This window comes from Caretta caretta, chromosome 6 (genome assembly GCF_965140235.1).
Source record: "Caretta caretta isolate rCarCar2 chromosome 6, rCarCar1.hap1, whole genome shotgun sequence".
NCBI classification, from domain to species: Eukaryota; Metazoa; Chordata; order Testudines; family Cheloniidae; genus Caretta; species Caretta caretta.
The window spans coordinates 28,029,401-28,055,592 of NC_134211.1; the positions used below are offsets into that span (position 1 = coordinate 28,029,401).

At 40.4% G+C, this 26,192-nt stretch overlaps 1 protein-coding gene across 1 annotated transcript in view; it reads right to left on the reverse strand.

Annotated features, from left to right (window-relative positions):
• Positions 1-531: 531 nt before the first annotated feature.
• The window catches only part of OTOG (otogelin), a 169,837-nt gene continuing 144,176 nt past the window's right edge, over positions 532-26,192 (reverse strand). The window contains exons 44-56 of the mRNA XM_048854861.2: positions 25,918-26,130; positions 25,049-25,153; positions 23,958-24,068; positions 22,095-22,196; positions 21,539-21,637; positions 20,827-20,867; positions 19,564-19,639; positions 17,783-17,961; positions 16,359-16,463; positions 15,792-15,911; positions 12,959-13,004; positions 3,597-3,676; positions 532-2,185 (exon numbers count right to left, since the gene is read on the reverse strand). Of these exons, the coding sequence (XP_048710818.2) occupies positions 1,985-2,185; positions 3,597-3,676; positions 12,959-13,004; positions 15,792-15,911; positions 16,359-16,463; positions 17,783-17,961; positions 19,564-19,639; positions 20,827-20,867; positions 21,539-21,637; positions 22,095-22,196; positions 23,958-24,068; positions 25,049-25,153; positions 25,918-26,130 (1,478 nt within the window). The 3' untranslated portion in view covers positions 532-1,984. The remainder of the gene's footprint in view (positions 2,186-3,596; positions 3,677-12,958; positions 13,005-15,791; positions 15,912-16,358; positions 16,464-17,782; positions 17,962-19,563; positions 19,640-20,826; positions 20,868-21,538; positions 21,638-22,094; positions 22,197-23,957; positions 24,069-25,048; positions 25,154-25,917; positions 26,131-26,192) is intronic.

Below are 26,192 nucleotides of genomic sequence, written 5' to 3' on the forward strand. Positions count from 1 at the left end.
AATGTTAAAGGAATTGACTGTACAACTTTTGTACTGTAAGAAACTTGCTGTTTGTTTAGGGTAGAGTTTATTCATTACAATAATTCAATACTGTTTCACAGTTTTGGAATAAATTGTTTCTGAAGGAAAGATTCAGAGATAGGTCCATAACAGATAGCTTTCTCTCTCCAGAATAAGGGACTGTATGTTGGTGAGGATCAGGGCACAAGTCATCTTGTGATATCAGTGAGAAGCGGAGATTTTTTTAATTTTGCATAAAATGTGAAATTTTTGAAATTTGAATTTTTGGGGTTGAAAATGTGTTTGAATGATTCAGAACAAAATGAAAACATTTACATGAAGCTGTTTTTTAAAACTTAGCGCTTAAACTCTTTTCTTCTACAGCTTAGTGTCAGACCATCAGACGCTTGGACTATTAATACTAACTACAGTAAAAAGCAAATGAATAAATTGTTAATACCTCTGAAACAAAATGGTAGTAAATATGACATAAAAGTGAATTGTTAATATTAATAAGAAAACAAGTTGTAACAAAATAAGCCTTCCTGTTGTTTATTAGATGTTACAGGAATGACATGTACAGTATATAAAAAATGTTAATAGCAAAAATGTTCATGTGATTGATTTTAACAAAACATTCTTCTTTGGATTAACTGCAGAAAAACAGCTTTTTACAATTTATTATGCAACAACACACTTCTCTTTTTAGGTTCCTGCGTTTAAAATCTTAGATGCTCATGTAGCTTTACTTCTTAAAATTAAAGCAATTGGAATTTTGCTGCATTCAGATGGCATGGTTGTGGTGAGGGTTGGTTAACAAAATATTTGGTTTCATTATATCATCAGTTGTTGCAAGTTTAAAAAGCAATTTTGTTTGTGAACACTGTACTTTACAATTTGAACATTTTGCAACATAAAAAATTCATTGGACATAGGAAGTTACCTTCGTTACAACAATTTTTATTGATTTAACTGTTTCTCTTTATTAAAATATACGAGACCAAATAGAATTTTGATTTTCTTTTGTGTTTATGAAAATAATTTAACATGTTCTTTAAAAAGTTAAGATTCAATGTAAAGTTCATTCTCCTAAACAAACTGTACAAGTCACATTTAATATATGGTGCACTTTAGAAGGCAAGGGTTTGTTTAGATAAAGTGCATCTCTATAATTGTAATGGGAAATGTGTTTTTCATTTGATAAACTTGTATGTTTTCAGTTTACATCATACAGTTTATATGTTGGATAAATCTATTACCAATATCTAATCAGGATAAACTAAAAAAAAAAATCTATATTTCCTATACATTACACATTTGACATAATGGTTTTACACTACATTGTAAAATACATTAGAAAAATCAAACTTATTACCAGGGAATATTATATACAATTATCAGTATTGAAAATGTTTCTCTGGTTAAAATGTCTATAATTTAATTCCTCATGAGTGTCTTATTTTGAAATATCAATTTGATTTAAACTGAATATTCTATTATTTTCCATATCATTTTCTTTCATACGCATCAAGTGTGTTTTCACTATTGTAACACACTCAAGGTCTTAGACCACTGCCAGATCATCTTATGTATCAAGTATTTAAAACACCATTGGGTAGCTTTCACAGAATGGATCAAACCTCCAGAAATAAAATATAAAGCATTGTTCCTCTGATTGTCTCTTTCAAAGGAAATACCTTTCCTTTTTATGTTGGCACATATCACGAGAACTCTTGAGATGATTCCTAGGAAGTGATCATTAAGATAATTTAAAAATGGGTGATGCAAATCCATTCTTTCAAAATATAGAAGAGTCCAAAATAGCTGTGGTTTTTTGTTTTAATATTAAACACTTATAGGATTCAGTTGATGGATAACTGTATTTTCTAAGGACAAGATATAAAAAAAAATCTTTATCATACTGAGAATAATTGTATATCTTCCATAGTTGGACTCACTGGCTGCTTTTTTATAAAATGTTGTTTCAAGACCATTGGCAAGAACAGTCTGTAGGTTCTTGGATTGAATAGTTGACCCATGTCGAGTTTCCACTGCAATACAATTGCACAGTTCGTCTTTGTAACCCAAGTTCCCTGCAGCATTTGCAGAATCTTGCATATGTGTTGATGTTGTAGTTATAAATGCTAGCAGAAGGGCATTTTCCATCACATGAAACAATGTTTACCTGTTAATGAACATTTTAAAAGATCATTGCATTTAAACAATTAAAAAACCTGAGTGTGGGATTTTTCAAAGAGGCCTTAAAGGAGTTAGATGCCCAATTCTCACATGGAAGCTGGGCAGCAAACTACCTTACACCCCTTTCAAAATCTCAGCCTATGTGAATAATAAAATGACTCAGCTAGGCCTACATTTTGAGGACCTCACTGAGGTCAAAGGGCATTTTTCCACTGATTTCAATAAGACCAAGATTTGGCCACTAAGCGACATACTCAGCTCCAACAAAAGGATTTCTGAGATTTAACTGTAAAGAATTCGTAATGGTACTTTGGCTAATACGCAACACTTGGTGTCACTGGCTGGCTGTAGTCCATGATGAGGCCTTTGCAATTTCTTTGCTACATCAGGGAGGAATGTTCGGGCACAGAAACACTCCCTAGGAAAACTGAAGAATTTTACACCAATAATACGGTAACAGTCACTTACGGTAACTTCACTTGGTAGCTCCTTTATGTTCACGGGCTATCCCTTCCATTCAGAACACTTCTTAACCTTACGGATGGGCTTCTCTAACTGCTCAACCATTAACTCAGGAGGGGGAAAGTCTCAGTTGTCTCCCCATACCCTCAGAATAGTGATTGCTTCTCACACACCCTGCCTTCCTGGGTCTGCTTTCCTGCCCACTCCCCATCCCTGACACACACCTTGCTGCCATGCTGCTCAGTAAGGCACTGCTGGTCTCTCAGGGGAGCAGCAATGAAGAGTTCCACCCCAAGGGCCAATTTGGAACTATTCTTCCCATGTTCATTTACCCTTGGAACAAAACATTCAGTTTAAGATTGTCTCAGTAAGCATCATTATAGTCTACGTAGTCAAACACTAGCACAGAAATTATGGACTCATTCTTCCTACAGATAGTGCCATGGGTGAGCATGATGCTTTTGAAGAATTTAAGGACACATGATCCCTATCCTGTGGCATTTACAGGTTAAATACACTGTTTACTGTCATCACTATTAAAAAAGACAGCTCTTTCCAGGGGCAAATCCTGTAAGGCACTGGGTATCGCTTATAAAGTGCTAAACACCCTCAATTCCCATTGACTTCCGTGACAGACAAGTGCTCATTGCTTTGCAGGTCTGGATCTGTATTTCCTATTCTAAATGTACGGTATAACTGGTATTTGAGATACTATTACATTGTAAATATTAATAAATGTTGACTTTTTAAAATGATGACCACTGCATGTGAGCCGCTACAGATAGATTTGTGGTACATGCCAATTTCTGCCCTGAGGCTGAATCAGAAATAGAATGCATACAACAGCAAAGTTAAACTCCCACCACACCTTTTCTCATTTCCACCTTTCCTTAGTTTCCCCCCTTCCCCTGAAACAAATTGTGATAGTTACTTACTGGTGTGTTACTTCTGCAGTCATTCTTGCGGATAGTCATCCTAACAGTCACCTTTTTACAAAATTTCCCATCTTCCCTACCTGCAAAGTATGCATTGATTGAAAAATATCAGCTCACAATTCTGAACATTTCAGAAATAGCAACGTTCCTACATGTGTTATGGGCTAAAAGGATACAAAAGAAGATAATAAATAGTACATCACAGCATATACCAAAACCTCTTTGACAAAGAGGTAATTTGTATTTAAATCCTGGCTTTTAAAATGTATAATTATTCCACGTGTCAGTTATTCCACGTGTCCACTGTCTCTTATATATTCAATTATATTTCTAGTGTATTTATTCCAGATATATAAATTTTTAACGACAAAATCCATAAGCCATGTAAGCAGTATTGTAGCCTCTGTCATGAAAATGCGTTACCTTAATACAATGTTTTCTGAAGATAAAATGAAGTAACCATTCCTGGGAGAAGACTATTGATAGTACATTTAAATACATTTCCTGCCATAACACTATCAAACCACTGTATTTAATCAAAGTTGTAATTTTTGGTAATAAACACCTTACAACACACGGATTTGCCAACTATGTAAGGCAGGTTTGGGGGAAGGTTTGTCTATGTAAAAAGACAGAGAAACAAGCCCTAATAAAAAGAGAAAATACTTAATTCCAATTTTTATTTGTATTACCTCTTTTTTAATTTTTACAAGAAAAAAGATACAAAACATTAGATAAAACACATTCTAAAGTATCTGTTTATATATAAAATGAACAAAGGGTTAAACATAATTAAAGGGGGAAATATTGACTATTTGAAGAAGAAAGATCATGCAGAAAGTTCAGTGGTTGCAGGAGTGAAAGAATAGTGTCTGATTGCAAAGGAAACGATCTTCTTCCTGCTGGAGAACGATCTTCTTCCTGCTGCCACATCACAAAGGAGATCTAAAAGAGAAATCAAAAGTCCATTCTATTAGTTGGACTACTGCAGTCCCATACTGCATCATACTGTAGAACGCTTAGGTCTAGATCCACAAATAGATTTTGGCACCTAACTGCCACTTTAGGTACCTAAGTCCAACGTTTAGATCCTCAGAACCCCAGCCCAGCAGTCACATAATTCTGTGGACACCTAAACTGAAAAGTCCCCTAGGCTCATAAAAATCTGCCAATGAACAAATGCTCAGCCACCTAAATCCTGACACCTGGCACTTATCTCATACCTAAACCCTGGAGAGATTCTCAAATTAGGCGTTCCCCAGGCCTAATCCAGGGGACATTCTCCGAGATCAGGCCCTACACAAAACACAACAGATGGAGGAGATAGTTGGTGCACCCCTTATAACCATTAGCCCAGTAGTGAGGGCACTCACCTTGAATGCAGGAGACCTAAGCTCAATTCCCTGTTAAACTGACTATTTTGTTATTTATACAAAATTGAATCGTTTCAACAAGAGGGACTGAGACAGCACCATCTCAGAATATCCAAAAACCCAGTGGTTAAGGCATTTGCTGGGGAGATAAGAGACATAGATTCAAATCCCTACTCCACATCAGGGAAAGGGGGGATATGAACCCCAGTGCTCCACATCCTGGCTGAGTGCTCTAGTCACTGACTAAAGGTTCAAATGAAGGGGGAGGAATAGCTCCTTTGGGGGGTGGAGGGGACGCTTAACCACTTAATTCCAGGAGAGGGTTCATGGCTGAGAATCTTGAGCAGAAACAGTTGCCTCCCTCCAGTCTCCAATTAAGTGCATAACTCCATCTGAGAGGCAGGTCTTTGGCCCCACCCCGCTCCTTGGCATTTCCTGTGAAAAAGCTTAGGCAGCTCTCCACTCTGAGTGTTGGCTTTTGTGAATTGCATTCTTAGGCATTGATCTCTCCCCATGTATTGTATAGGTAGCCTGGGTGGCTAACTCAGGCCTATAGATTCCAGTAGGCGTCACAACACCTAAAGTTAGGTGTTACAACTCTGAGCCTAAGTCATCTTTGTGGATCATAGAATATCACAGTTGGAAGGGACCTCAGGAGATCATCTAGTCCAACCCCCTGCTCAAAGCAGGACCAATCCCCAATTTTTGCTGCAGATTCCTAACTGGCTCCCTCAAGGATTGAACTCACAACCCTGGGTTTAGCAGGCCAATGCTCAAACCACTGAGCATCCATCACTGAGCTATCCCTTTAGCCCTTAGGGCCTCATAATACTTTCCACCTATACATTGGTAGTACCTTTCATCCAAGAAACTCAAAGCTCTATACAAAAGGTGGATATTAATATCCCCAGGGAAACAAAGACATATTGGTTTGCCCAAAATCATATATTAAGTCATGGCAAAGACTGGATTAGCACATGAGCCCCAGTGCTCAGTTCCCTGCTCTAACCACTAGGAAATGCTGCTTCTCTAAGAAAAGCAAATGTAAGTTTTGACAAACAACTGACTCCAAGTACAGTAGAGATTTTTAGAATGTAGATTTTTTTCTAAGAGGATTATTTCCTCCCCTTACTTTTCCAATAAAAAATAGTTAGCTACTGACTATAGGAAAAGTATCAGTGAATTATATCTTGGATAGGATAAAAGCACATTGAATAGGCAAGCAATAAGCCCACTAAGTGTGTCAAACAGAGAAAAGATAAAACAACATTTTTAAAAAGAAACAACTCACCATGTTCCTTTTGTCTCCAAGGAATTGGCTCTTAGCCAACTGAATCATATCCGAAAATGGTCACTTGTAATCCTGTTTTTTGCTTCTGTTACCACACTGTAGATGATGCCTGGGGTAGGGAATTCTTCAGGTACAATTATGGCTGAGTTAACGTTGGCTGCACTGCAAGTGTGTCACTTCTCAGAAACAAGTACAGAATGCAGAGTATTTGCATGTGTGTGTTGATGATTCTTAGTAAGACTTACTGACAGACATGCATACTTTGCCTTAGAACAACTTTCATATAGATAGCATATGACATTGTAGGTAACTATATGTACTGTAATGAGATTCTTCTGTGCATTCTGTTTGGTTCAAACACGTTATATGAGTGCCTCCATGGGTACTGTATAACTATATACACAATAATATGTGCTGTAACATTAGTGATGGTCAAATTCTATTCTCATTTACCTGGGTGTCAATAAGGATGAATGACACAGAAATCAATGGAGTTCTTCCAGACTCTGACATTAGTGCAAATGAATGCAGAATCTGGCCTTCAGTGATGTTACAGCACATATCATTTATATAGTTACAGTCAATATCATTTGCTACATAGCAAAGTGTACTTGTGTTTTCACAAGATTAATGTAGTGAAGGTTAGCATTCATACCATGTGTTGTAAGGCAGATACTTATGATTGTTATTGTCTGTTTCCAATTATTATGGTATATATTTCCAGTATACCGTCCTAATTACAATAGACTAGAAAATAGGAACTTCTTATTGTACATATGCCACTGAATGCCTCATAATCTTCTAAAGAGTTATTTGAACAGTAAGCTTTAATGAGCAAAGCAATTAGTCTCTACGTTCTACAGCACTATAAACATAAAGCGATTAGCCAACTTTCTAAACGTAGCAAATACACATGCAGTAAACTAAATACTATGCAAATGCTTACTACCAACAGTACATTGTTGGCTAACAACAATGCACTGCCCTTACAGTGCAAAATGGAAAAAAAAAAACATACGTGAGCTGTTCTGAACAATGAGAAGTTAATACTACAATGCAGCTTTCAAACATGATTTGATGACATGAGGCCTGATGCTTTATCAGGGAGTACATTGTTGGAAATCAACAATGGTGCCGGTTGACTTGTTCCTACTGATTTCCAAGAGAATGTACCTGAGTTACAGTGAGCACTAGCTGTAGGTGTGACTGGGCTAACGGGAAATGGGATCAACAATGACATTCTGGAACCTGGTAAGAATATTACATTTTGAACATATTACACATAAAACAAAAGGGTCCCTCTATCATTAGTCAACATTTTATGGTCAGATTCACCCATGTTTAAAAAGGGAACTTAAAAAAAGGAAAATCAGCTTAAAACTTCATTGTGTTATGATGCAGTAGTTATTAAATATAAAATATCTAGAAAATAATAGCAAGAATAAGAGGAACTCAAACAATATTGTTTAGATACTAGTGACCTATTTTGAGCCTATCCTCCCCTCACTTACACCAGTTTTACCTTAATTTTAACTCTTAATTTTAACTTCAATGAAGTTACTCCTGATTTACACTGGTGTAAGTGAGTGGTGAATCTGGCCTTTGAACTTACTGTTAGACTTAGGGCCAAGAGATGGAAGGAATGTAATTTCCCACAAGAGTTATTTTTGAAAGTTCTCAATGTTTTTGTGAAATTCCTGTAGATTTCATTTCAGGGCAATGTTTTAAACTGCAGTTTTACTGCAAAAATTAGAGAGAAAAATCATAGTGATTCATGAGGATTAAGGTATTTAAAATGAAGACAAGATGCTAGTGATCTTATTCATAAAATGTCTTATGCAGTCACTATTGATCATGAAATTCTTATTGCCACAGGTTTTTTTATATTCCATCTGGGCCATCTGATTCATACAATAAATGCTGGATCTACAAGATTATACAGATATACAATCAGTTGTATTAGAAATACAAATTATAAATTTATTTGTATCCATTGAAAAATATGAATAGGTATTACACATTGCAAATGCAAATTTCAAAAGTTGTGGCACTAATTTGCTGGTTGGATTTTGTTTTGGAAAATGATGCCCAAAAGGAATCGTCCTGTTTTGTCTAAATCCACAAAAGGTTCTAATTTTGGCCCTTCTGGAAGCATAATATCCAGTTATTTTACCAGCTGACAAGAAAGTACATGGCTTTTTTAAAGGCTTTTGAAGAGACTGTCTGTCCACTAGCTGACTTAAATGGCAGTCAGTGCCCTGAGGTATAAGGTCAGAGGAGCCAATGGCAGCTGGGAAGATTGAATGGAGTGCATAGCTATGGAAAAAATTATTTCAGAACCAGGGACAAGTGTCTGAAACAGATTTCTGGCATGCAAAGGACAGAGCCCATCAGGACAAAAGACCCCAAAATCCTTTCTCTTCTTCCCCAAGTAAACAAGAGTGTTGGCAGAGGAAACTGATCTTCCCTACTGTGATCTCCAACCACCACTACACGAAAAAAGGTAATTCTTAAATAAAAACATGAGGAACCCTTATCCTGCCTACCCATCTTCTGTTGTAGCAGCTCTTCGGCTGATAACCCCAGCGCAGGCAGACAGGAGGACTGGAATCCAAGGAGGGCAGCCCAGGGAGGTAATGAAGTCTCTAAGGTGCCACAAGTACTCCTTTTCTTTTTGCGAATACAGACTAACACGGCTGTTACTCTGAAAGATCTCTGTGCTTCTCTTCCATGGAGTAGGTGTGTAGCATCTTCATTTCCCCCACCACCACCCCGCTCCCACACATTGAATCCCTACTATCATCAGAACTGATTAGGCTATTATTCCACCTACTTATGCTGATGTGTGGGACTTTCATTTGTCTTCTTATATGTGGGTCTGGTAGTACCATCTACCATTGTGATTGGCTGATCCAGCCCATTAAAAGATCCTGTTTTCAGTTGCCTATAACTTTGCCAAATGTTAAACATTTGTGCTGAATTTTGCCGTGCCAGGTTTCTGCCTCAGACTGAAGTTTTTTGGAAATCTTCAGACAAAATGTTCAGTGATTTCTGAGAATAATTAGGAAAAATACATTGTTTTGCCCATGTTACAAAGTTCTGGTGACCTTTTCTTTTAAAAGCTCTAGAGCCCCTATTCTTTAGATGAGAGGCTCAACATTTGGCAGGGTAGTGGCTGTCCCCATGAAAATCCACCCACATTTTGGCTAAATTATAAGCCTTTCAAAAACAGCAGTTCTCACTTTAACACATATTTCTTAGGTTTGTGTAGCTAAATTCCCTGAGGTTTCCATCCACACTAAGCATGCTGCAGCCTGGGGCTGTGCAGGACTTTTCTTACAATTGCAGCTCTGGGCTGTTACAGGCCATGCTGGGTCTGGGTCCAGCCACCAAATCTGAGGGCAGGGAGACTCTCTCTCCTGTGCTCTCAATGACCTCCCTGCTGGGCCCAGGAAGTGTAGAGGAAGAAGCTGATTTTAATGCAGCGGGGACAAGAACAAAACCTGCAGGAGGAGGCAGGGGAAGTGGATTGGGACAAGGATCCCCTCGGGGATGGGGGTGGAAACTGGGACTGGAGGCTAGCAGGGATGGGGAGAGGGAAACTGGGGCTGGGGATTGGAATAGTAATGGATACCATGACTGGCATTTGGAGCCTGCAGTAAAGACTGGGCTTAGGAGGGTAGAATAGAACTGAGATCCAGGGTGGAGAGACTGGATCTGGCAGGGCCAGGAAACTGGGACTAGGAACTGGGGAGGGACTAGGGGACAGGGAAACTGGGAACCAGTGGGAACGGGGCATGAGATCAGTTGAGTAGCCAGGGAGGATGACTGGAACTGAAAACTTTTGGCGTGTGAGGAAGGAGCTGAGGGGGGGAGTGGAGATAGATCTGACAAGGAGATAAGGTGTGGGGGGAGAACTGGATCTGCCTGGGCAAAGAGACTAGGACAAGGAACTGGGGAAATGGACACTGAGATTGAATGAGGAGCCAGGGACGGATACTAGGACTGAGAGTCAGCGGTGATGGGAAATATGGGAAACAGCTGCTAGAGCTCAGGATGGGAGAGAGACAGACAGATCGGATGAGGAGTCAGGAAAGGGGTAGAGTGGAGACTAGGACTGGCTAAGATACTAGGGCAAAGATACTGCGGACTAGTAGCTGGAAATTAGAAATGGCTGGGCAAGGAGACTGAGACTGAAATGACAATCCTGAGGAGTGGAGAAAGGGACTGCCAAGGTGAGGAGAATGGGACTGGGAGGATCAGCCTGGTGTGGGGAAAAAGACAAGACTGGGACAGATTGGAGGGGATAGGGCAGAAGGGATCAAGCTTGGGGGAATAGTCAGAAGAGTCTGTGACCACTAGAGCACACTCCCCACTCCAGTCCTGGAAAGGAACCCAGGATTCCTGAGGCTCATCATTGTTCTACAAAGCATCCCATCCCTCTCTAGTGATGGTCCACACAGAAGATGACAATCTACTGTATCAGTTACTCCACTAGCTCAAGGGGAGAGATCTGTGGGGTGGATCTAAAGGTTCCAAGCCTGCTGATGACCCAGGTGTCTCAATATGATGCTACATGATGGAATTGCTGAAGACCCTCAGGAATCCTGGATTCCATTCTAGGCTCTGAAGGGGAGTGTGCTCTAGTGGGTGCAGACTCTTCTGCTCTGTTGCTGGAAGTACTTTTCCAAGATCTGAAGAAGAGCTCTGTGTGGCTCAAAAGCTTGTCTCTCTGACCAACAGAAATTGGTCCAATAAAACATATTAACTCACGTACCCTGTAAAGATCCTATGGTATTCTTTATAATGCTAATTTCAGTATCCTGGCTAATTATTCTTTTTCAGTTAAAATTCAACAACTTCAAAATGTTGAGAATTTACAAGTTCCATTATATCTTTAAAAAATTTCCCAACAAATTCTAGTATGGAATGAGATGCTTCGCAATAAATGTGTGGTATTACTATATTATAAAGTGCAATTCTGCATTTAAGAAAGAAGACTTGAGGACTCTCAGATAATATGTTGATCTATGAGATCATGTGAGCATTGATGAGCCTATAGTGTCATTACATGGAATCATGGGAAAGCCTCTCTTTATTGCCTTAAGTCAGGGCTAGAATTAATTGTATTTAACCAATATCTTGTAAAGTACAAAATTGCCAGCAGATTTCCCTCCTCCTCCTCCTTTTAATCAACAATTTCCCTCCTTCTCAGAAAAAAAAGATCATTAGTTTCTAGTTTTTTGTTGTTGTTGTTGTTGTTTTTTAAAAAGCAAAATAAGGATAGAGGAAAAGAGACCAAGTGTTTATGTTTATATAGTAGAATCTAAAATAACACTAAATAATATAAATCAGCACCGTATTTTGAGGGAAACATTACTGCTTATTGTAATATTTGTTATGTCCCTTTAAACCAATTACATATGATAGTTAGCTAATGTTTGTGCAGCACCTTGCACATGTAAAGTACTATACAAGTGAAAGATGTTCCATATTTTAGAAGTCACTGCCATAAGTTTCATAATTTTATTATACCTCCCAGGCAACTGGGGAACTTTACTGAAGCAGAAAGAAAAAAGGTTTTTCTTCAGAGTAAAGATTAAAACTAATAGTGACTTCTAAGATATGGAACATCTCTTTCACTTCTATAGCATTTTACATGTGCAAGGTGCTGCACAAATATTAGCTAACTGAGTCTCTCAACCCTCTGGAAAGTTTGCTTACTCCTGTGAGCCTCAACACAACCGTGAGGGGGGGCATCTCCACTGTACAGATAAAAAACCAGAGATAGAGAAGGCAATGGCCATATTCCACCAACCTGGCTCATATTGAGTAGTACAATACCTTACTCCACAAGTAGTTCCATTCATTTCTCTGGAGCTACTTGATGAGTAAGGCACTGCGCAGCATCCATAAAGTGACAGAACCTAGCCCAAAGTGACTTGCCAACTCCTCACAGCAAGTCACTAGGAGAGCTGGGGGCAGAGTTTAGGACTTGCTACCTCCTAACCTGTTGGTCAGTCTCCCAGATCTTGCTGCCTCTCATAAAGGTAATCTGCACAGCATTTGACTCCTCAAACTCCATTTTACTTGAGCCAAGTGCATAGGAGTTGTAAAATGAGTTTAAATAATGTTTGCCACAAAAGTCTATTTATTTATACTCATATTATATTCAAATTTATATTCATTTAAATTTTTACTTGTATGAAGATAGGATTTAAAAACTTATGTTAAAGGAAATACAAATAATTTTATTAAATTGTTGTGACTTACGACAAGAATATCTGACCAGATAAAACACTGATCTTGAAGGATTAAAGTAGAATTAAACACTCATTTGGAGGTTAATTTGGAGAGGTCTGATGCACTTCAAAGCCATCAGGCCAAATACTGACCTCATTAGAGTCAATGGCAAAACCTCTGTAACTTTAATGGAGAGTTTGTCTCATTGGATTTTCAAAGTAAAATATTAGACCATAAAAAGGACCCTGGGTCTGATCTCACACCAGTTTTACTCTAGTTTAACTCCATTAGCTCCAGTCAATATACTTCTGAAAAATACTAGTAAAGGCCATCCTTCTTCTAGAGTCAATGAGGTCAGACTCAAGCCCTCATGAAACAGTAAACCAGTCTCACTCCTATTATAATCACATGCTAAATGGACTTTTCTGATTCCTGAAGTCTTATTAGTCACTCACATGTTTTGCAGCATCCCTCTAGAAAGGGCACAATATAACCTCCAATCTAAACAAAAAAGAAAAACAAAAACGTTAGAATAATTTCTTAATCGTAGCACCTATATACCAATGCTATTAGAGGTGACTTCCCTTATTCTATCCTGATCTACAATTCCATGCAACTGCATTAATTGCAATGGTTTGGATCAGGGAAGAAATTGGCCTTAAATGATCTAACTTGAGTCTATTAACACATGTGAATATTCAGTAGTTGTCATTAAATATCATCATCCACCAACTGTTATCAGAGTGGTACCTGAACAGAACTTAGAACAGAAAACAACTGTGGGATCTCAGATTCTATCATGTGATTCTTGAAAGTAAATGTTGATTCTTTGTAGAGCACACTTATGGTCACAGAAAACTGATCTGGAGTTAATTCTCATAAAAAAGAATCTGCTCAACAAAAGGCCCATTCTAGCCACGGCTCACTGTCTTTGACACTGTAAGATGGAGCACCAACTGGAGTAAAGTAGACAGAATAATTACAGTCTATGTCAAAGCATTCTCAAATAATTTCGCTGGCGTACTGGCTCAGTTACAGTGTCCAATTTCACTCCTACAAGCCATAGTGATCTCTCCAACCTTGTTTCTTCATCAGGTCTCTCACATGGTGATCACCGAAAAAATACTGAAACTTTCTTGCTTTCTCAAAAACTCCAAAAGATGAAAGAAGGAGAAGACTTTTCTACTAACTTGACTTTTGCTAAACCCTCTTTGCTCTTCCACATCTGCCATTTTAGGGGCTAGAATGGAAAATATCTTCTACCTAACTGGGCCTCTTTTTTCTGATGGACCACTCCATTCCTGTCATCTAGGAAGGGGTATTAAAGATGCATAGTTCCTTTAAGACTGTTCCCTGGTTTAGTACCCTCCCACGCACACCCCACCACAGAATTAAGAGAGAACTATACAAGATTGTTCCATACAGTATATCTTCTGGTTACTTTGTCCAGCCTAATTTTATGCATTCAGACCAATGGAGGTTTCATGACCTCCCTTCATCTGCAAGACTATACCACAGTTTCATATATTTTACTATTGGGAAGATTTTCCTGATATTCAGCCTAAATTCTCCATCATTTTTATGAGCTAAATTGCCATATACAGTAAGTCAGTTAGAAAAGAGACGTCTATGACTGTCATGACCCAGTGTCCCCAGCAACCACACTCCAACCCTCCATCTGGCAGTAGGGTTGCCAGGCATCTGGTTTTCAAGGAAGCTCCGCATGCTGTCCCCTCCCCCAGCGCCGCCTCCGCAGCTCACATTGGTTGGGAACCATGGCCAATGGCAGCTGCAGGGGCGGCATCTGCAGCCATGAGGGCAGCGCATGGAACCTCCCTGGCTGCACATGCACCTAGGGGCCGGACATAGCGGCCGCTTCTGGGAGCAGTGTGGAGCCAGGGCAGGCAGGGAGCCTGCCTTAGCTCTGCTGCACCATCAACTGGGAGCCAACTGAGGTAAGTGCCGCCTGGCCAGAGCCCGCACCCCAACCCCCTGCTCCAGTCGGAACCCCCTCCTGCACCCAAACCCCCTTTCAATCCCAGCATCCCCACCCTCACCACAACCCCCTGTCCCAGGTCAGAGCCCCCTCCCGCACCCAAACTCCCAGGGCCTGCACCCCACACCCCATCCCACACTCCAAACCCCTCAGCTCCAGCCCAGAGCCCCCTCCTGAACCCAAAACCCCTCATCCCCAGCCCCAGCCCCACCCCAGAGCCCACAGCCCCTGCCAGAGCTTGCACCCCTCCCGCACCTCAACCCGCTGCCCCAGCCCTGAGCCCATTCCTGCATTCCAACCCCCCTGGCCCTAGTCCAGAGCCCCTTCCTGCACACCAAACCCCTCATCCCCAGCCCCACTCCATAGCCCACACCCCAGCTGGAGCCTTCACCCCCTCCTGCACCCCAACCCCCTGCCTCAGCCCAGTGAAAGCGAGCGAGGGTGGGGGGACAGTAAGCAATGGAGGGAGGGGAGCTGGAGTGAGTGGGGGTAGGGTCTCAGAGAAGGGGCGGGGGCAGGGCAAGGGTGTTCCGTTTTGTGCAATTAGAAAGTTGGCAACCCTACCTGGCAGCCTACTGACAATAATTTACCTGGGACCCACAAAGTCCAGTTCCAGTATGAAGCTCCAGTCCTGAGGTCTGATTGGCAGAAGCCCCAGAGTGGCTGAATGGCCCAGTTGCCTTCCTTAAGCCAACAGCAGGAACAGGAAGCTGTCTGAGCAACTGGGTTCCACCCTGCTGTGTACTGTGTGCTACCTGCTCCCCTGTCTTGATTTCCTGGCATCCTGAGCTGTCTTGACAAATGGCATATGATTTGTGGTTCCTGATCTCCAGTTTTTCTCCTGCCTCTGACCCCCTGCTATGCTGACCAAGCCAACTCTTGACTCTTATCTCGTGGGTATAGGCTCGTGGCTTTGACTATTAGGTCTAGTCACCCATGACCCAGCTGTGACAATGATCAAACCCAGAAGTGCTTACAGGTTTGGACAGCTGTGTCAGGCTAAGCTTGGCATTACAAACCTGCTTGAAAGGGGGACATATCCTCTCAAAATATGGAATGTCCATTACAGTTTTGTAGCTCAGGAAGCTTACTGACCCAGCGAATGTGCAGGCAAAGGTTTTGTATAGTTAGAGTAGTTAGAGCAGTCGACATTTTGCTTTTAAAGATCAAAGCAGACACAATAATTTTTCCCCTTTTTGAGATGATTGGAAGACTTTAGAACTGTCAAAAATAAAACTTCAAATGCAAATACAAACCATAACAATGAAATAAACTGTCTAAAAAACACTAACCTTCACACATTCAGTTTCATTAAAGGGTGGGCAGCTGATGGAAGATGTAATTAAAACTGGTCCTACTGTTGTGGTTGTGCAGTCATACTTGACACAGTTTGAAATCCAAGTAGTACCAGGCTGTTTAAACATTTTAAAATATCACCATCATCAGAACTTGGGACAAGACGTCACAAGGTGTTATTTTTATTTTTTAAAACAATGCAATTAAACACAGTCCTATCTGAATTAACACAAAGAAACCTCCTGAAAAGTTCAATTTAGATGGAACTTTTTAAGCATAAAATTATACTGAGGCTCACCAAAAAGCGTAATCAAGGTGTAATCTATTTCAGTGACACAGCAAGAGAGCCTATTTTCTATTTGGTTTTACATTTTTTTTGAAAGAGGCATCAGTTCAATTATTATTGTTGAAACATAAATGCATAAGGCCAAATATGTCCTTCAATGCACATACAATGGGAACCATGCCCAAGTCAGATGTCAGAATTTGGATATAGCATCTAATTAACTTTTGGGTCACTTCTCAGTATTTTCAAAGGTAAATTTTTTTTTACAAAAACTTACCTTAAAATTGGAGACTGTCCCATTGCTGAAAGTGTGGAGACAAGATACATTCTTACAGTGACCACAGCAGGTTGTTAAATCTTTTGGAGGCTCATATACTTGATTCTGCAAAAATCAAACATGTTATTCCTGCTATATAACAAGACAGAGAATAGATATTATAATTGTTTTTAATATATTGATACCACGTTAGCATCACGGGTTAGATTTTTCAGGCTGGTGTGAAGCTTTGAGAATTATTATTGTACATTTCAGTCTACAGCTTATACACTCACTTTTTGTAAGATGTTACTGAGCTTGATCCAGCTTTCACTGCCATCAATGCGAAGAGACTGACTTTGAGAGATGAATTGAGCCCTTTACAATTTTTAAATAGTGCATGTGACTGCTTATCCAACAATCAATGTGCTTTTGAATTCTGATGTATTACAAATTGTAATCAATATGTATTCAGGAAAATTCACACACCAAAGACATAGAAAAAGACTTTTGCTGTGGATTAATTCACAGTATTTTGTACAGAGACAACATGAGACTTTGGATGTGTGGGGGATGGGGATGAGGGGTTATTTAGTCCATTTTTACAGTATTTCTAGTAAAGTTTTTCTTCATTTTTACAAATATTCAGCTAGAGCCAATTTCTAGTTGGTATGTGCTCACCCCAAAGAAGCTGAGGCTAGAGGGGAAAGTGGGGTAGTAGTGTTCTATTTCTTCTTTATGAATTTATACCTCTCATCATGGTATCTTAGTGTTACACATCAGTACTGGCTCTTCTGAAACCAGAGATGGGCTCTTCTGAAACCAGTTCTGAGCACCCTTGCATTCTGTGGAAGCTCAGATCCTCATCTGAACTTTCAAGCTAGGTCCTACTTCTATAATGGGCCAGTGCAAAAACCCTATGTAAGCAGCCCTGAGGAAGTCCAGCTCCAAATGTGGATCTAAACTTTGTGGCAAAGGCTAATCCCAACTCACAGAGTGGCTGATCCACATGTCCTCCATGAGTAGAATTGAACAGGGATTATTCTGGGGTGAGGTCTAGGGTTCAAACGTTAAGTCTGCTTAGTTTACCATGCATATTCTATGATTCAGCCAGCCACAGCCTCCTATACCCCCAACTCATGCAGATTACTTTTGCAATAATAATTTGCACAGGAAAGCACTGGATAGGTCTAGGCCATCCAGCATACAGAAGTACTAAGTTTGCTGCATTAATGGGGTCCAGAGTTTGACCTTAAGTTTACATTATTATTAACATTACACAGTTTTAATCAGAAGAGCTACAATAGATCATTAAGGAAGGAGCTCACAGTTGGTTAATCTCAGCACCCAGTTCCTATGAATATAATTTAATTACCAATGAAAACTCATAGTTTAATCAAGATTACCAAACACAATATGAACGTTTAAAATTCAGAATTTCTTACAGCTTCACATTTGATGACACAGTTTATCCAGGAGATATTTATCCGATAGTATTTGGTGGAGGGATCAATCATGTTTGTGCAATATGAAGTATGACAAATGCCATCAGGTGTGTGTTCCACAATTGTCTGTCCAGGACGCAGTACTCCTCTCTCGTTAGTCAGACACACCTTGTCTCTCACTGCAACAATACATAAAAAATATACAACACACTCACACAAATCACTTTGGTTTTACAACAGCTAAGCAAAACGTAATGTTTATTACAGAGTAACTAGGAAGACAATAGCTAATGTAGTGTTTAATATAACTTTTTTTTTAAATTGGGGTCAGATTCTCAACTGAAGGAAATTGGCATGGTTCCATTGACTTCAATACAGTGACACCAGTTTACACCAGCTGAGGACCTAGCCCTACAGCTTTAATAAGAATGTTTAATGGCATTCACTACAGCCCCAAAATTGTTCCTACCATAATCATGCCTGAGACGTAGAAATGGATAGAATATTCCATTATAAGGAGCTTTAAAATGACTGTCGGCAAAAGGCCATACAATCAGTGCTTAATTTGTGGCGGGGCTTGCCAGGACTGAGCCCCAGCACCTCTAGGCTTGGCAGTTCATAGCCCCGGCACCTCTGGGCTTACTGCATCAGTTATGCAAGGAAAACAATTGCTTGAGCCCCAGCACCTCTTTCGTTACAAATTAAGCCCTGTATACACTCCTCTGGCTGTGTGTAGCTAAGTGAAATGGAGACACATTGAAGTTTATATAATGGAGAAGAATTTCTGACATACTATCTTATCAGGGTGCAACATAAGAGTTTGAGGCCAAATCCAAAGAACTTCACACATACTGCAGTCTGGAGATCTGCAGGAATTGAAAGTGGAGACCTAACAGATTGCATTTCATGTACAGTGTTGTGCTTTGCATCTGCCCTGTTTCTCTTTGAAACAGGACTGGATCAAAGCAAATTAAACAGTTAATGCATGTCAGCAGGGTGAATGCAGGGAGTAGAGCATGGCAGGCTAGCGCAGGATAAAATCACACCCCAGCTTGCCAAGAACTAAATGTTTGTGTAGACAAGCCCCTAGACCAGAAATAACAACATGTCTTTGCAGCAGGTGCCACTGACTCCATTCAGACAGGCACATACCTGCAACCCTTTAATAGTGGCTTACTGAGTGCCTTGTGGGAATTCCTGCTCCACAGGGCAGCACAAGTTTGAGGCTCTTCTGGCCCCATTCTGTACTTTCTGAGATTGATTCTGCACAGTTTTGAGCACTGTGACTTCCATCCTGCAAAGCACTTATGCACATACTTAACTTGCAGCACCTGTGCAGCAGTCTCATAATGGATCAATGGAACTACTCAAGGGCTAGAAGTGAAGCATATTCTTTACATGCTTTGCTGGGCTGGGGCTAGTGCTCAGTACTGCAGGACTGAGCCCTGTGAAGAGAAATATGCTGCTTAAATTTGCTGTTCATCAGCATCTCACCACTGCCTCCAACTCATGTCCCCGATTGCCCTGCCCTGCTCTCCTGCTGTGGGAATTATTTCCAGGTATGCAGTGGGAGACTGTGCACAACTATACAGTTAGTGAGAGAGCCTAACATGTACCCTCCTTTTCCTCTGCTTCATCCCACAACCCTAGGTATGGGTTATTTCAGTGAATTCTCTCCCCCCAGTGCCATGCATCAGAAGTGAATGCATGGTCCATAGCAGGTGATCCACCCTTAGCACTGTAGGGGATATGTCTTTGACACAAACTCTTCTCCTACTTACCGCACTTGTACTTAATACAGCCACAAACATTTTCTGTGCTGTTCTGAAACTGGTCATCTATCTGCAGTTTCTCCCCCTATCCACACAAAAGAAAAAAAGATAATGTGATGTCACAAACAAGTGTTTGTCTGTTTGATTTTTCTCACTTAAACTTTCACTTCAGGGCTAAGTAGCATAGTCAATACACTAGTCTTTAACCCTTGAAGCCTTGTCTGGAATCTGACTTTCGTTACCCACAAGTGAAAATTAGTTTAGTGGCTGTGACTTAGTGGACATTTGTTTATGCCTCCAAAGTGAGAATGATTACAGTGTAAGAAGACTTCGAAACTGAAGTGGAAAGACCATGGCAGGTCAAGAGGGTGAAATCCAGTGGCACACTCGTTAATGGAAGTCTGCCTGCTGTCTGGGCCATGTCATTTGCTGGGATAACTCCACTGATGTGAATGGAATTACACAAGCAGAGAATATGATCCTACATTTTACATTGGCCAATTTTCTTTCATATGCACTAAGATTAATCAAATTCATCCCTTCCTCCCGCCCCCGCAACAAACCTCTAAAAACCTATTAATAACAGCTTTATTGTTAGCTTTTTCTATATAGTTAGACTGTAATATTTCATGGAGAAAAAAATACTATTTGTTCATTAAGATGTCAAATTACATTTGTTATTGATTATTCCAAGGATAATACATTTTTCTGGATAAAATAATCACAGTGAATTCAAAATGTATTTATCCCGCAAAGTATTTAAGCATGTGCTGAACCTTAAGCACATGAGAAGAATGCACATAAGCTGTCCCATTGAAACATGACTAAGTGTTTTACTGAATCAGAGCCTGATGTTTAAAAAACACTGACATATTCATCATGACAGGATAGTATTAAATTAATGATCATTTAAGTGTTTAATTTCTGTCAGAATAAAGGCCAAATGCTGCCCTCTGATGTGTACATGCAATTCCCATGTATGTATATTTCAGAGCAGGATTTGATCCTAAAAGAGAAAAGCAAATTGATACCTGATAGTCATTTTAGTCTGCATGATATTTTTCTCTTAGATTTTAAACCATGTTTTGAATAACAACTGAAGTGTTCATGACTAACATTTCAGCTATATTATGCCATAATTATCTAATCTATCCACTAAAGCAATTTGAAAAGAGGAGAAGATAAAGAAGACCATCATCATTTACTGACACTTTAAATATTTTTGCCAAGAAAATTCTAAAATAATTCATTTTAACAGGATGGATTCCATACCAGTTTGCACTGAGGTTTAGCGATTGTATCACATGCACACTCTAAAATAAAACAGAAATTATCATTCAGAAAAGTATCTTGCCATTTGCATTAAAACAAAAAAAAGTGTCAAACAGCACCAAGTAGTCACTACAGAAGCTCTGCTGGCTTTTGAAACATCTCCTGCTGAACCCAATACTGTGGAGACAAACTGCACTTGACTTCTCTTCCAGCCTGACCCCCAATCCCAAATAAATGGATCCCATATACCACTTTGCCGTGTAGCTATTAGAACTACTTATTTTACGATCTCTCTGAAAAAAAGAAAAAATCTGGTAGATTAAGAGATTCCTTGCTTTGAGCTGGCTACTCCTCATTTCATCTGCGCACCAGCACCTCTCCATGGGAGACATATCCAAAACAGCCTGCACCCTGGGCAGGTTAACAGCTGAATAACTTTGATTATTTTTTTATTTTATTTTTTGATTATTATTTGATTATTCACTGCATTTAGCCGTATGGAGTGGAAATCTATCAACTGCATGAAATGCTCAAATAAATTGGTTAGTCTCTAAGGTGCCACAAGTACTCCTTTTCTTTTTGCGAATACAGACTAACACGGCTGTTCCTCTGAAACCTTTGATTATTTTGTAGCCTTCAGGCTAAAAGGCCACAGAGATCTTGCCAGCTCAACAGGATCTAACACAGTTAAAATTAAAACAGATCATTTTACCACATGTACGATATGGACAACACTTTTCTGGGCTCCAAACTTCCACCAAAGACATCCCCACTGCACAGTCGAATTCATGGCAACGATAAGTTTCACAAACTAAAAAAAAGAAAAAAATACCTTAAACATGTGGTCCTATTTTTTTTTTTTTTTTTGATGAACAGAAATACAAACCACAGGAAATGAATTGCTCACTCATGAAAAGCTCTGGAGAACTCTGGGGTAGGATGGGGTGGGGTGGGGGGGGTTGTATTTAAAATTGTTTTACAAGGCTCCGCGTTGATCTTGATCAATCTCCACTGTACAGTGCCAGGAATGACCAATACCCATACATGACATAGGTGTGTGGATGCTGCTTTATGAACATGAAACTTTAAACATGACAAGTGTATAAGTTCAGCACTGGAGAGGACAGATTATATGCCCAACAGGAGAGATATATCTATTCCACCAGTTATAGCCCTGAACATTTATTACTAGGAAATTCAGTGCAGTGACTCTACTATTTTCATTTAAGAATCACCAAAAAAAAAAAAAAAAAATCAAATCAACTTACCACACTGGTATGCAGGGCAACATCTATCCGTAGTGTTGCCATCCACAGTAAGCACTTCTCCTTCCTGACATTTTGGTATCTGATCAGAGCAAACCCCACATGCTGAAGAAGACAGATTTAAATACAAGAAAGGAAGGGAACTGAAAACGTTATTGAGACATAGCACACAAGATCTTACTAACTGTAACTGTATTTTGCCTGCTGAGTCACTCAGCTGTCTTACGGCACCCTCAGTCTGCCTGAACATAAATACAGCACACCCTAGCCATAACTAATCCCTGGGGATGCAAGCCATTTGTTTGTTATAGCCAGGGGTTCGCTATACTGAAAGAGCACTGCTGGGCTGACACTTCAAGCCCTGCAGCAGAAGTTGAGAGCTCCTCCAGCCCTGGGGCCACAGCCTGAGCAGACAGCTCTCTGCCACCCACTGCAGCCCTGGGGCCAGAGGAGCTCTCAGCTCCCTGTTGCAGTGGTGGGGCTCCAGGTGGGATCCAGGGACCAGGTTTGCAATAGCCCAAGGTTCGTAATTGTGAAAGGCTTTATTGTGAGGAAATCTTTGATTCCCAACAAAAGGCTTTATCCCTGACACCTGTTGTATCCTCTTACTTGAACTTGCAGCAAAACCACAGTATTGAATTTTTGGTATCACAGGCATGTCTAGTTGAAAGATTTATGATGTCAAACATAGGCCAAAGGACAACAGGTTGTGCAGGAGAAAGCTCCACGCTCAACACATAGCTTCCCTGCTAACAGAGTGAGCACAGAAAACTGTCAGCAATGAAAATTCCTTTGGTACAAATGTATTTAAGGTTTGTCCCAGGTAGAAGTCCTTACTGAAACCCCAGCTATTTGACAGTTTTTCTTTAATGCCTTAATAGTTGCATGTAGCATACTGTGCCAGAAAGATTCACTCTGTGTTCCACTGAAATCAACAGAGTGCAGAAACAATGAGTCTACTTGAGGGACACATACAGGACAGTTTATTGGCTGTACGGCAAAGATCTATACTGCAGCAAGTGGAAATCTTGCATGATGCCAAGAGTGTTATTTTATTATTGTTCTACACCAATGGTTCTCAAACTTATTTGATCAGGCCCCCCTTCTTTGTGTCTGTAATCATTTATGCGCCTCCTCCCCCCACTGCAAGTACATATACCGCAACCCAGTTCTGAAGGCAGGGCCTCACCAGCAGCAGCACAGAAGTAAGGGAGGCAATGTGAAAAGTGATATTCGTCAATATCACTTTTCACAGCAGACTTAGTGCCACATTGCCACTTCTGCACTGCTGCTGCCACCCTGCCACCTCCAGGTGAAGAATTGGGGTGGAGGGAGCCTGAGCCCAGGCTGCCTCTTGGTGAGGGAATGGGGGGAAGGAAAGCCCGAGCCCGGGTGGCGGGGCTCCAGCTGTCCCCTTTATCCCCGCCTCACAGGTGTGCACAGCCCTTCTGCATGAGCCCCAGCCACCCAGGGCTGACAGCCAGAGCTCTTAAAAAAATAAAAATAAAAAAAAGCACACTGCTTATGTCTCCCTTGACACATTCCTGTGCCTCCCTTGGCAGCCCCCCGGCATTGGTTGAGAGCCACTGATCTACACTATGCATGGACCCCACTGGCCCAGCCCTCAATCCCCAGCTCTGCTACAACCTCATACAGTGCTGTTTTGCAGCTCCCCAAAAACCCCCGCATGGGATGGTGTCTGCCATTTTCCTTGTCCTATAGAGACAACAAACAGTTTTTAAATGGCGTCTGGGCTTTACGCAGCTGTGGTGGGTGCCCCACTGTGGCCTTAAATGATAAATGATTATCCAGTTATCCTTGCCTATATGCTAACATGCACAGTCACATTAAGTGAAGATATCATACCACATATATAAGATATGCAGCAGGTCCCCTCCACACGAGCAGCAATCAGAGTTTGGTCTTCTCGACAGGTCTGACTCTGCTCCACTGGTTCACACTTGGATGGGTCACATTCTAAAACAAGCACAAAACATTTTTCGTTAAATGTCAATCTTTGGGAAAAAGTATGGTTCTCCCCCTTTCCCATGAGAGCAAAGAGGGGAGGTATTATAGCATCATCAAGGCCAAGCCAATCTCAGAACAATGTATCTATGCATTTAGATTTATGAAATAATAAACCAAAAGGCACCTACATCCCAGACTCTGGACTCTTTTATGTAAATAACATTCTCTGTAACTGCTCATCTTCATCCCTTCAAGTAAATACACCACAGAGGAAGGTAAGTAGACAACTACATCATGCAAACTGAGTGCAGAAAATAAAGAGAAGGGAGAACCCAGGAGGAATTCTGCCTCTTCTTACCTAAGACTGGGAGGAGGAGAGCAGCTGAGTGGGGCTCCCTGAGCCATCTGGGTTGAGCAGGACAGTCACAGACAGAATAGCTCAGGACGTAGCACACTCATCAGCAGGCCTTACATTTGAACTAAAGATGGAGCTGCATGTGCTAACCTCAATGCCTGCTTCCAGGCACCAGCAGGCAGAGAGGAGACCATAGTCTTGCAACCCCAAGTCACTGGGACATAGCCCTTTAGAGCAGAGGAACACAACTAGGCATGTTAGTCATGCCCTTGCTCAGCACTCCACAGAGTGCTAGGTCACTTTTCTGACTGATCCTTGCACAGAAGACTCCTTTGCCAGTGCACCTGCACAAGAAGAACTAGAATCCAGCCCTGGGTTTACAAGTGAAAGAGAGCTCTGTCTACAGACATAATGATGATATCTGCACTGACATTTTTTCCCTGTGAAACTCCATCCATTTTTGCAAACGGTTTACAGTTTCACTCCAAAATTTTCACACAATGAAATCCTGCAAGAACCTCTAATCTGTAGCACATAAGAATAAGTTTGAATATTGCAAAATGCTGTTATAATACAGACATTTCTGCCAAAAATAGTTCTGTTGTATGTTTTTACTTCTTCATAAAATACCTACCACAAGTGTAATTGGGACAACAGGAATCTTCACGATAGTAAGTGACTAGCTTTTCCAAGCCCTTACATTCAGGGATAAAGGATTCACAAAAGCTCTGATTACAAACTATTTAAAAAAAACACACACACAAAAAAGAAATGATGAACTTCTACAATATTCAGTACAGGTCTCTTATGTTAAATGGAAAACATCAAGTTGTGTTTCTGGTTCATTGTTAAAGAACTCCAAATAATAATAAAACACGTGCAAAAAGGCTAATAGTGGGATTTTCAAAAGGGCTCAGCATTAGCCTAACTCTCACTGGAAGCAGAGTTAGGCTAGAGCTGAGCACTTGTGAAAATCCAACTTTAAAAATCTATTCCCCATGGAGAACTCTTTGCAACAATCTGATCTCAATCCCTCATAGGCATCAACAATGATAGTAACTTGTAACCTTTGCTTTTGAACGTGGGATCTTCTAGAAAAGTATGGATATAAAAAGTTCCCCTAATTCTGGTATGATTTTTTGCTACCAATTTACTTTGCAAAGATGGTAAATGATCTCTATATTTCTTCTAAATTAGGGATTATTCTGATGATATATTTTTATTGACTAATTAAAAGAACATATAGGCTTTAGCCTATAACTGCTTTCAATAGTTGCTAGATATATGATTCATTCAAAAAAGCAACAAATCCAGCTGCAAATTCAAATCCACATAAAGAAGCCAGCCAGCCACTATAAGAATTTTGCTGCATAACAAACCAGTTCTCATCATTCTGTCCTCCAAAATAGCATGTATAGTATAAAAACAAACCATAGCAAAAAGGAAGTGTGATTGCCAGAAAGGACACTTCATATTTTCATATCCTTTGTTAAGGATACTTACTACAGATCTTTTGAGGACAACAGGTCTGATCATCAGGAACAATCAGGGCCATTTCCCCAAAGCGCTGACAGTCTAAATCGTGCACATCTGAGCAGTTGTATTCCACAGGAATAATGGTCTCATTGTCAACACATTTGTGCATGCAGCATCCGCTAAGGGAGGTTTTCCAAATCTCCCCTACTGCGTGGGGTGCTCCCGAACTGTCTGTGCAGGCTAAATTATTGCAATAGAAGACAGAAATTTTTAATGCTGTTTCAGAGTTGACCATCTTGTTG